General features: G+C 32.9%; 1 protein-coding gene across 3 annotated transcripts in view; it reads left to right on the top strand.

The window, feature by feature from the left end:
* LOC129221430 (inositol hexakisphosphate kinase 1-like) overlaps positions 1 to 12,573 on the top strand; it is a 108,521-nt gene that overhangs the window by 92,966 nt on the left and 2,982 nt on the right. For all 3 annotated transcript variants that reach the window (XM_054855915.1, XM_054855913.1, XM_054855916.1), the window contains exons 4-5: positions 889 to 971; positions 3,308 to 3,483. In XM_054855915.1, the coding sequence (XP_054711890.1) occupies positions 889 to 971; positions 3,308 to 3,483 (259 nt within the window). The remainder of the gene's footprint in view (positions 1 to 888; positions 972 to 3,307; positions 3,484 to 12,573) is intronic.

The following is a 12,573-nucleotide window of genomic DNA, read 5'->3' as shown; positions in this document are numbered from 1 at the left end:
TCACGGAGTTAACTGGTTTACAGTCAGAGCCACCAAAATATTTCTATATTAAAATGTTTGGCACAAAACATACTTTGCATAAATGTTTCATTGTTTTTTTCTTTCCATGCAATTAATTACTGTCTATATTTGAAGGCCCCAACTTGGTTCCCCAATCTGTATTGGCCTTTAAAATCAATGAGTTCGAAGGTTACACAGGGGGAAATATAAAATTTCTTAAATTGACCACAGGTAACGCTGAAGATCTTTTTCATGTGAACTAACTGCATGTTACCATGAAGTCTTTTTTCATTGGTTAGAATAAATGAACAAGGTTCCCCAAGTTTAAATTGTCTTCTCACTTTTGCTGTCCGATTTCATATAGATTGCCACCAAAAAAGGCAATAGTGACAAAAAATGTCCATTAATTCCTATATCTATTTCATTGCTTTAGAGCTACTGTTTTTACCTGTCAGCATAAAAGGGGGGGGGACAGATTTGCTAATGATACAATAAAGCAAAAAATGGCTTTTTCATCAAGTCCGAACATTGCTTACGGTCCGAAAACTGTGGCAAGAGACCTGCCAGCGTCATCACCTCACAACACTCAATGAAAATTAATTTTGTGCGACTGCTATGGCCCAAATGAGTGTAGAAGAATGAAGTGAGGCAATAGCTTTCCCACTTTTTTTGGATTTGACATCATTTTGCACTCATTTTGTTGGTTAATTATTTGTCTTAAACATGATATGTTATATTAATTACAACTGCTGGTGCCTTCAAATTATTAGCATAATCTCATTAACAGAAAAATTGCATGTTGTTAAATGTACTTATCTTTTCAGTTGTAAATTGTATTGTTTGCTGTGAGCATTTTTTACTAATGTTGCTTTTGTTTTGATTCTCTAGAGTTCAAATTCATTCCTGCAGTGACAAAAAACTTATAAAAGATGAGCATTTGCGGCAAATCTACAGTAGACCAAGCCCTAGATGTATCCTTTTATGTTAATGAAACTTTTTGCTTTACCCACTGAATAATTTTCAAATTTATATGCTATTGGCTTGAAATAAATATCAGGTATAATAAGTCTTCTGCAGCCTTTGACTTTAAGTTTCTTATTTACATACTTCATTATATTTATAAGTTATAAATCTTATGCATCTATACTAAACTAATGTAACTAACTTGCTAAAATATTTTAAGACTAACAATAATCATAAATAATTCAATTGGAGGAAAACTTGCCCCTAAAAACATGCTTTAAATTTTCAAATGGTTATTCAATGTTTCAGGCACCTTGGAGCAGGGCCGTCCGAAGGGGGAGGGGGCGCCACAATGCGCCCCTCGTTTCCACGGAACATTACCACATTCACAAGAAATGAGGGGCGCCTTGCGGGGCCCCCTCATTTCGGGTATCATAGCTGCACAGTCATAGACACACAAAATAGAGACTCATTTCAATGATTCCCTATTTTTTCCTAGAGCACGAAAATATTCCTCTCTATAAAAGTCTCCAAAACATTTGTTTCCTTTGTATCATTGAAGCAGATACAATTTCTTAGAATGTAGCTGTTTAGAATCAAACAAAAGGCACTTCTCCTCTGTCTAGTTCTCACCAAATTTGCTTGAAGTTTGCCTCTGCGTGCAAGTGATGTAACCAGAAAAAAGTTTTAAGGGAACAGCACATTAAAAAACAAAAACAAAAATTTTTTTTTTCTTGATCAGATAGGAAAAAGGCCAAAAAGTGTCCGGTCAAAATTTTGAAACTTTTAGTTTTAAAAAAGCGATTTTAGCCTTAAAAACGCGATTATAGGCCATGTTTATTTTTAAAGACTGTTATATGTTAAAGACTGTTTTCGATCAATAATTTTTTTAATAGATTGAAATCAATTCCTTCTCCCTCTTCAAAATTGAAGTTTCAAGAACATAACTTTAGACTAACTTTGAAGATTTTAAGGATAGGAGGATCTGGATGGAAATTTGATGCGCATGTGCCACTTATTTCAATGGTACTCTGCTTAGTTTAAAGGCTAACACATGCCTGCAAAAGCTGGCATCCCTGGAAACAGATGCAATTTCCGCCTTAAACCAGATGTTAGCCTTTCCATCTCATCATTGGTCAGACATTATGGTTTTCAAACTCCTTCTAATTGTATACTACGAGACACAATCAATACTGCTGCCTGGTCAGTCAGTATTCCATTATTTCCAGTACATGTAATGCAATCAATGCTTGATATAAATGAGATATTAACATGTTTACATTGTTAATAAAAGATTTTAAATGACATTTAAGAAAAAGTTTAGCATACTTTAAAGTTACTCCATTTGAATTTAATAGATATTCTTGTTAGGTGCTATTTTAATTCCTAGGCTTTTTAATTATTAGGTTCTCTTAGGTTTCTGGTATGGGAAGAACATGCAAAGTAAAATTCTAATTAACTAATTTTAGTGCAGTAAATCAACTTAAATGCTGATTTTTAATAGCCGAATAGCACTAATTATAGTGTTGGAGTCTTAAATAAATGCTGTTCTTGATTAAAATTTTCTCAGATTTTGTTGTATTCATTAGACTTTCATTTATCTTGTTAAGCTAGGAGCTCCTTTGACTTATAAAACATCAAAAATACCACTTTTTTGGTGTTTAATTGAGAAGGGAAAACAAAAAACGGTTTCTACATGCTCATTTTAAAAAATATAAAAAAATTTTAAAAACTAGGAAAATAATTTTGTGTTTTGAGAATAAAATAAATTTTTGCCAAATGCTAATTTTTTTTTTTTAAGTTTGATATGGATGCTTCACTTGCCAAATCGATTAACTCCATAAAACAAAAAGTATAGAAAATTAATGAAGAAGATTGTGTTATACATAGGAGTAAATAGGACCTTGTGTTACATTTTCTGCCATCACATGGTCAGAAATGTACTGAACCAGAACTTAAATATAAATTCGCATGCTAGGCATTGATCAAGCATTTTTAAAGCAGGAATTAAGATTTTTTTTAAAGTAGAGTTAATTGATTTGACAACTAAGGCATCCACATATGTTTTGAGATTAATTTGAAACGTATTTCGACATTTTTTTAACTTTGATTTTAACTTATTTTTTTACTTTGAGATTGCACTTCGTTGACTATTTTAAATGTTTTGATATTTCAATTGATTTGTTTTCAACTAAATGAAAATAGTTCTTTTGTGTCATTGAATCATCTTGTAGGAATATTTCGCTCCAAGTACATCTTGATTTTTAACCCAGATAGATTTTTACCAGTTTTAGATGCCCAACCTGTGCTTTCTAAACCTTATTTTCCTTGACGAAAGCTTCAGATTTTTTGTTGCTAGAAAATGTTACGTCTAACTTTCACCAGCCATGCATCTTAGATCTGAAAATGGGCACCCGCATGCATGGGGATGATGCTTCACCAGATAAGCGTACTCGCCAGATGGCAAAATGTGCAGCCAGCACCTCTGCTCGACTGGGAGTGAGACTGTGTGGCATGCAGGTGAGTCTTGACCGCAAGAAGAAGTCATTCAGTGGCTCTCTTTTTTTTTCATTTTTCATGATTTCCTTTAAATCCTTTAAGGGTCATTCTACAAAAAACGCACTTTTTTATGTCTAGGGTGGTTAGTTTCAAAAATATTTATTTTTAAGCACTTTTTTTTATGAGATTTAGAAAAGTATAACAAATTTTGAAAATGATAAATACAAATTAATGATGTTATAAAAATTTTTAAATGTTTTTTTCCCTGAACGGAGTGATACTTGTATGCCTCCATTATATGTCCCAACACATTTCTTCCTATGTACTTTTTCATTTATTTACTCAATACAAAAAAAAATATAACAGACTTAATAGTGAAATTTAAATCATTTGATGTTTTTTAATAGGTTAAAAGAATTATGTTTTTAAAATAAAAAAATATATAGCATTCATAATCTTTTGAATCACTCACAGTATTTCTTGTATCCTCCGTTCAGGATGTAATTAAATAATAGAATTTCCTATAGACGGCAGTACTGGCTGCTCATTACAGAGGTTTAGAATCACAAGTTAGCCCTTTTCAACTCTGGGTCTTCATAGTGAAGCTAAAGAACTTAGTGTGAAAGAATTTCAGCATTATTCTCTTTGAAGTCAAATAAGTCCTTAACTTTGTGTATCCTCTGTTCTTGAGTTTTTTAACTCAAGAATTGTTTGTGTACAAAAAAAAATTTATAGTTATAATTGAATCACTTTTTTAAGTAAATTCTAAATAAATGTTGCGTTAACCCTAAATCAACACAATGATCATAGCAAAACATAAGTATTTGTATCCTCCGTTTCTGTATCCTCCATTACAGTATAAATGTAATAGAGGATATACAATCAGAAATGGAGCATACAACTTTCTTTAAAAATCCATTTTAAGGAAGATGTATACATTTAATCAGTTCAAATCATGTTCCTCATACAAGATGCAATGTTTATTTAAATGAAAAGTTTAAAAATAACATTTAAAATATATATTTACTATCCGTTACCCTCCATTCATATACAAAATTTTAACTACAAAAGAAAGTTACAAAATAACCAATAAAGAATGTGACTAACTATGTGAGAGTAAACAGGTGCCTAAAATTAACAATATAAAGTAACTTTTAAAAAAATGGAAGATATTTTTTTTCATGAATTCCAACTTCAAAAACCTACGTTTTTTGTACAATGACCCTTAAAAGAACTGATTAAATACAAAAGGAGGGAAGTATCAGATACTCAAACCTGTTTTTGTACATTTTTTTTTAATTTGCTTTTTTTTTCTTTTTTTTTTTTTTTTTTTTTTTTTTTTTTTTTTTTTGGTATATTAGTATTTTTCCCAAACCAAAAAGAGGCAGGGTGCTTTCAAGATGAAAGATCACTTTAATTCAATCAAAAAGACACCTATGCTTGGTTTAGAATATTATGTGAAAAGCAAAGAAAATTCAGATTTATGTTCAAATTAAATTATAAGAAAAATAAAGGAAACACATTTCAAGACCCCCCCCCCCCCCAAAAAAAAAAAAAAAAAAAAAACTTGGCTTTGTGATGAAGTTTTGTCAAAACTTACTTGGGGCAAGGAAGAATTTAGAAAGGCAAAAACGAGTTCAGTGTCCTCCTAAAATGGCCTGAGAAACATTGAGTATTTGAAAATTTCAATCAAATTGGAAACATAATTAACAAAGTTATCTGTAAAATAAATACAAGGTAACATATTCAATTGACAAAAGCAGTTGTGAACCAGTTTATCACAAGAAAGTTTTGCTTATTGTTAGCCCTTGCTTATAGTTTGCTTATTGACAAGAATAATAGTTAGACATTTTGAAACGTTTTGTATGTGTAAAATTAGTGCAGATGTGAATAAAACATTTAAAAATAATTGCATGTGTATTTTCTAAATCAGATTGCAAAACGCTCGGCAAGGTTCCAAGTAGCTGTGATGTCTTGATTTCATTTTTAAAAAGCAGTGCCTAGTTGTTTCGTAAGGTTTTTGGGTTGAATATTTATGCAATCCCTATTCACTGCATATATATATATTTTTAATGTGTTGCAAAAACTTTTTTTATATAGCTACTTGTTAAGTTTTGAGCCTTTTTTTTATGCAGTCCCTATTTACCACACAAAAACAGGTTTGAGTAGGATTGCTTGTCAATTTTATCTACCATATTTCTTCGATTGTCGGATCTGCATTGTTTTAAACATTATTATTTATTGTTTCTTAGCTGACAGATAAAGGTGTGAAAAGTATTAGATTCAGCAGTGTATTTCTAACATTTACAAGTTGTCTGCCTTTTTTTTTACCATTTGAGTTTTAATTATTTCAAACTATTGTTTTCAACTTCCAGTAGATTTTTTGTTTCACCTTTAAGTTTTAAAGTTTACAATTTTTCTCTAAAATGATCATGGGCTAAAAAAGAGAAATTTTTATCATTGAACTGAGATAAGCAAAGTGACACAATTTGCAATTGTATTTCTTTCTTTTGGCAACGAGGGGTTGCAGCAGTGCAGTTTTATTGAAATGGCTAAGGATGTATTAAAATAACTCTTAGTATTAATTCGTTAACACTCAATACATTTGGTCGAAACAGTATATGTAATGAATTTTTGCCGCCCCACTCCCTCCCCTCTCTTACGATGAGGTAGCACTCACATGTGCCATGAACAAAATATGCAGCAAAAAACCTGCTTGAAATTAAAACAATGGTTTGAAGTCATTAACCCCCCCCCCCCCAAGAGCAAGAAAGCAACCCCCCCCCCCCCAAAAAAAAAAAAGTCATAAATAATTCAATGATGCATTAGGCGTTTAATATGTTCAAGGGTGATTGTGTTCCGGTATTTTACCGGATTTCCGGTATTTTCATCTTGAATTCCGGTATCTTCATCTTCGAAAATACCGAAACTCTTATATTTTCAGAAAACCGACTTTTGTAAATTTAGGGCGATGTTTAATGAAACGCACGCCGAAAGTCCAAATTGAAGACGTTTTGTTTGGTATAAAGCACCATCATGTTTTGCAAACTCTATGGTAATTATGGAAGAACAGCTGGGGTGGGGGTTAGAATAAAGGCTAGATAAGAAGAGGAAAGAGGGTTACTTGAAAGAATATTTTTCCCCTTTGGGAAGGGTTGCCGCAAACGATTTTTTTTTTCTGCCAAGGAAACTATTTTTCAGATGATGCATTCACACCTGCTTCAAGGTCAAACTGAGAATGGGTAAAATCAAATCGGTGGCCAGTTTTTTTTTTGGGGGGGGGGAGGTAGGAAGAGAAAAGTGATAAGCAGTGGCAGATTACGGGATAGTGAGGCCCCAGGCACAACCTGATCCGGAGGCCCTTGACAAAACAAAAATGATATAGTTAACTAATATAAACAATGCAGAAAATCAAAATTTTTTTTTGTTCTTTGAATCAACAAGATTTGAGGGGAAGGAGGTAGTTACTTCTTATTTAAAAGAAAAAAAAAACGACATTTCTGACCAAAAAAAAAAAACATTGGTGAAAAATTTTGCCTCTCTATATTTTTACGTAATTAAGCTAGTGCAAAGGGTGAGATCAAAGCTCCAGTCACTGGCATCTAGCAAAATCCCAGCTTTTTTGCGCTGTTTTTCAATGCAAGTGTAATTTAGAGGCGCAACTAGAAAAAAATTTTAGTGGGGGGGAGGCACTTGGACAAAAAAAAGGAAAGAAAAAAACCTTTGATTTTATAGGAAAGGTAAGGAAAGGGGGGAGGGTAAAAATTTTGAAACATGTAGTTTTCAAAATGCATTTTAAGACTTTCTTTGCTGATGTCATAGGGTAAAAATGTGTTGGGGACTTCAAAAATAATAGTTTCAAGTATAAATTTGTAACACTGTAAAAGCATTCATTTTAGCGAGTGGTAATTTTCGCGAAAATAAATATGTTAGTGACTTCGTCTTGTTTTAAAGAAGAACATTTAGCAACTTTTAATAAGTTTACTATTCCTTTTGTTTTATTTTATTTTATTTTTAAATTTTGAAAACAGTTTTTAAAAACAGATTAAAAGCGGTGGTGCGGCGAGGAGGAGTTCGTACTTATCTACAGGTTCATGCCAGCCCATTTCAAGCATAGTCATGTTTAATTACTACTCACTAGACCATCACCAGAAAGAGAACCTCATATTTAACTAAATAGAATCTGAAAAATATCATTATTTCCTAAGTCAAATTTTATTCAAAAATTCATAAAAAATATGATCCCATTGAGATCCAACTTGAAATTTTGCACAAACGAAGATAAAACACACAAATATTGAAAAATTTGAGATTCAAAAAAAAAAATCATTATGCTTTCTGAGAAATTTAAATTTCACTTTTCAAAAATGAAATTTTTCATAAAATTAATCGTTGCGTATCATATTAAACAGCAACTCATGTACTTTAAAATGCTTTTTACCAAATCTTTTTTATCTATATTTGATGCTGAGTTATCGTCCATTATATGTTCAAGCATTCATGAAAAAAAGAGGGTTTTTCTAAAAGTCAAAATCTCATAAATGAAAGAAAATAATAATAATAAAAGACATACAAATCTAAAAATTTTAACTTTTGATTACCTCGAAGAATACAATCGATGAGCCAAATTTCAAAGAAATACAAAAATGTGAGGGAAAAAATTTCTCAAATTTTGGATCACACTTCACATGGAATGAACCGGCTCTCTTCTCAGAAATACGCTCTTTAAATATTTCCAGAGTAATTTCCTTCATTTGACTTTTTTTTTTGCTCATTTCTAAGCATTTCTGGAAAATGAAAAATCACTTACAATTTGTGAATCTAAGTTTAACTCGGTATCAGTTTGACCAAGCAACACCATTACGTCAGCTCAAAAACGGGAAAAAACTTTTACGAATATAAGCAACTTCTGTTACGTAAATTCATGTCTTCTATTCAAGGAACACTGTATCTTGGTTAATATGATATACAAACACCCTATGCTACAGTTGAAAGCAAATAATAAAAATTTACTTCACTATTTTTTATGGATAACTAACTCACTAAGAAAAAAAGCGGGTTTCCCTGCTTACACAGGGTGAATAATTTACATCGATAGCAGGAAAAATTCCATCATCGTGAAAAATGATGCGTAGGAGCAGTGCATCAAAAAAAAAAATACGCTTCGACTCTTTCAAAACGATTCTGTTTTTAAACTTATAAGTTATAACTTATAACTAAACTGCTAACTAAAGCACTACAAAAGAAAAAAGAGAAGAAAGTTTGATTGCTCACCTAAATTCCAGTGTTCTTTTATAACGGAAAATGCTGCTTTTCCTATTAAACTAGAAAGAGGCTAATTATTGTGACAAGACAACAAGATAACTCTGAACTGAATTGAATTGAAATGTACAAGTATAAAGAGAGGAAAACGCCTGTCGCGGTCATTTTCTCAAGGTCAAAACCCCGGGGTTTTGTTATATATTAGAATACTGACGTGAAACTTAAGCAATACTAAGTAATGCTTCTGCTTCCCCATTAGTTTACAGCCTTGAGCCCTTTGTTACGTCTTATCTTAACACCCCACTTTCCTGGGGACTTGTTTGAACAAAGAAGTGGCAGTTCTCGGATCTCCCTCCCGCAATAATAAAACTGTGCAAGTGCAGGGCCTAAGTTGCAAGTGTCCCAGAAGAAGCTGAATTCGCTGAAGGTCAAAGATTCATTTGTGTTGCCCCACTGACTTTTCTCTCTGGATTTACAGAAACTTTTCTTTTATCCAGACAACTGAGAACTGAATTCTTCAAAGAAGTTCAAACTAGAATATATATTTTGAAAAGTAAAAAAAACTAAATTTTTCTGAATATTTTCCAAACATAAAATATTAAGGGAACGAAAAAAAGTAATACATAATTTAGGAAACTTAGAATCCGACTTTCTTTTGGCCCTCTCCCTGATTTGACGCTCCGTGCGATCCACCTTGTCCGCCCATTTCTCTGACCCTGCATTTGACATCAGCAGCAGCCAGGGCCTGATTACTGCACAGACCTACAAGGCCTGGGCCTGGGGCCCTGGGCCACCTTCCAAAGTGGCCCCTAATTTCTTAAAGAACTCTGCATAGTTTTACAACTATATGAAAAATACAAGTATTTTTGAAGTAATAATAAAGTTTTGACTTGTGTTGTAAAAAAACTTCCTTAAAAGGGACTTTTTATTCATTCTGCCAGTAACTAATGTACTTTATCATAAATATGAGGGGCCTCAAAGGGAGTTATTAAATGTACATGATAAATGATTTACACATAGATAAATGATTGACAAAGAGGCCCCCAAAAGAGCATTCCGACAGGCCCTATACCTGTAACTCAGCCACTGTAGAGTATTCAGGGGGCCTCCAAATTAACGTGGGCCAACGGCCTCACTTTTAGTTAGTCGGGCCCTGGTAGCAGCAGCTACGTACAACAAGTTAAAGACAACTCTTCTCGCTTGATTATAGAGCACGAAATATACTGCTTGTTTTGCTGAAGCATTCCGGAGGAAAGAAACAAATATATTTTGAAACTTTGAACCTCGTACATACCAAAAAAAAAAAAACATACTTTTTTTCTAATATCCCAATTTTTTCTCCTGGAAAAATCCAATCAAAAGCACCTGAAATCTGGGGCCACTTTTTAGACACAGGGGCCATATTAGGAGCAATCAGCCCGCTCCTAAAATCCATGACTATCTGTCAATTTCCATGAGTTTTGAGCATTTTCCACTCAAAATTATGACTCTCTATGGCAAATCCTCAAAACAAAAAATTTTGGTTTTGAAGATGTGACACTTCGCGGCTCCGAGGCCCCTGCTTTGCTGGAGGCCCCAGCACACGCCTCATGCGCCTATGCGGTGATCCGCCACTGGTGATAAGAGCTTTGACTCCTGTCTTAGTTCTTTATGGCAGTTGGAGGAATTTATCGTATGCAAATATTTTCTTTATTTTATATTCTGGTCTATGATCTTTGTATGCGTGCGTTCTGTTGTTATTGAACTAATTCTAATTATACTTTATCGTTATTAATAGGCTCCTCGTAAATATAAATTAGTTTGTTTAATTAAATTTTACTAGTTAACTCCTACTTTTCATTTCGCTACTCTTTTTGTTTGATAAATTTATTCATTTGAACTTGCTAATCTGGATAAATCTGAAGATATTGGCTTCATCGATGCAGGAAAGAAGAACAAGTTTAATTGGGGAATGGTTAAACAGAGTAGATTCCTACAATGAAAAAATGGAAATATGGTGTAAAAAAATTGATAGGGCTGGATTTTGCTTTTGTGTTTCTTGCAACAAGCCCTTTACATATGCTAATGACGGCGTAAAGGCATTATTGCAACATTCTTCTACAAATACTCATAAAAGAAACCGGGAATCATTAAAAAATGCTGGTGTATTACGTAGATTTTATCCAGATGTGATTATGAGATGAAAGAAGACAACAGAAGTGTTGATTTTCTTACTAGAAAATGTCGATCTGAAGCTTTAGTGTGCTCATTTATTGCTGAACATTCTCTTTCATTTGCTGTAGCTCCAGAAATTGTGGAACTAGCCAAAACATTATCAAAAGACTTGCAAGCATTGAACTCCCTTAAGTTAAGTCAAACCACTGTTTCATACAAACTGAAGCATGGACTTGCCAAAACAATCAAAGATGAACAGTGGGAAATTTTAAGGAATTCAAAATTTTCTTTGAATTTGGATAAAAGCACTACAAGAGGCTCGGATAGCATATTGGCTGTTTTAGCACAATACTATTGTGAAAAAGAAAATAAAATAATTGTGAGACATCTATCATCCATTCAACTCTCTTCATCAACTGCATTGTCTATTTATTTGAAAATAGTTTCGCTAATTGAAAAAAATGAAGTTCCATGGAGTAATTTAATTAGTGTGTTGATGGATTCATGCAATACCATGCGTGGTAAAAAAAGCGGAGTTGAAAAAAGATTGAAGAGCAAAGCTACCGATCTTTTAGATATTGATGGGAACAACTGTGCTTTGCAGTTTTCCAAGCCCTTTAAAAGGTACTTAGAAAGTTTATGTGATGATATACATATTGATCTCAAAAGTCACGATAAACGAAAAAATTTTTTTTGAAGTATGCAAGTTACTAAAAGTGAAACCCCTAAAGCCCCTTTCCAGACCAAATCATAGATGGCTCTATATCTTGGCTGTTCTGGAAAGGGTTATCTACTTATGGGATGCCTTAGTAGTTTTCTATTTTCCGTGGATGGCTGAACAAAGCATCTACAAAGAAATTATTGATGACATTTTCAAAAAAAGGGAACTGTCTGAAGATGAAGTCTCCGAAGTCAAAAAGATAAGTCGTTTATTAAAAAAGAAACCTTTGACAGCTGAAGGAAAGAAAAGAAAAGAGAGGATCGTAAAGAAGCTCTTTGTGCACCAAAAAAAAAAACGCTGCTCTACATTGGATTTTATAATGCAGCTCTCCCTCATTTGAACAAATATGTTAAATTGTTTCAGAGCAGGGAGAGTTTGCTTCATTTGCTTCATATTCAATTGTTTGAACTAATAAAACAATTTTTAATTTATTTTATGAAGCATGAAGTGGTAGCCAAATTGGCAACATATGAAAAAATATTGAAAATTAGTGTTAATGATATAGAGTGTCATTTGCCTGATAACCTAATTTTTGTTGGTGGTGATGCTTCTCGAATTCTTCGTGGTCTGGGAAAAATGAATCCCTTATTGAAAGAAGCTATATCTGTTTTCAAACAAAGCTATATTAAGTGTACAGAGTACATGATTAAAAAACTGCCGTTAAAAAACTCTTTATTTGTTAAATTTACAGGCTTGAATCCAGCTTTGCGGGGAGAAACAACAACATTTCAGGCACTGTTGAAACTGGCTGACTATTTGCCAAATGTTGTCAATGGCAATTAACTTGATGAATTAAATCAAGAGATCAGAAATTACCAAGTGGATGCTAATTTGTCAACAGGGTCTTCTGAAGACAGGGAAATCCTTATATTCTGGACCACTGTATTTAATATGGAAGAATTCGGGATAAAAAATATCCGGTTCTGTCTAAATTAGTTAAGGCAGTATTAACATGTTTTCATGGACCGACTGTT

Source organism: Uloborus diversus, chromosome 4 (genome assembly GCF_026930045.1).
Source record: "Uloborus diversus isolate 005 chromosome 4, Udiv.v.3.1, whole genome shotgun sequence".
Lineage (NCBI taxonomy): Eukaryota > Metazoa > Arthropoda > Arachnida > Araneae > Uloboridae > Uloborus > Uloborus diversus.
Note: the sequence above shows the minus strand (reverse complement) of the source record. Positions and strands in the feature narration are given on the sequence as shown.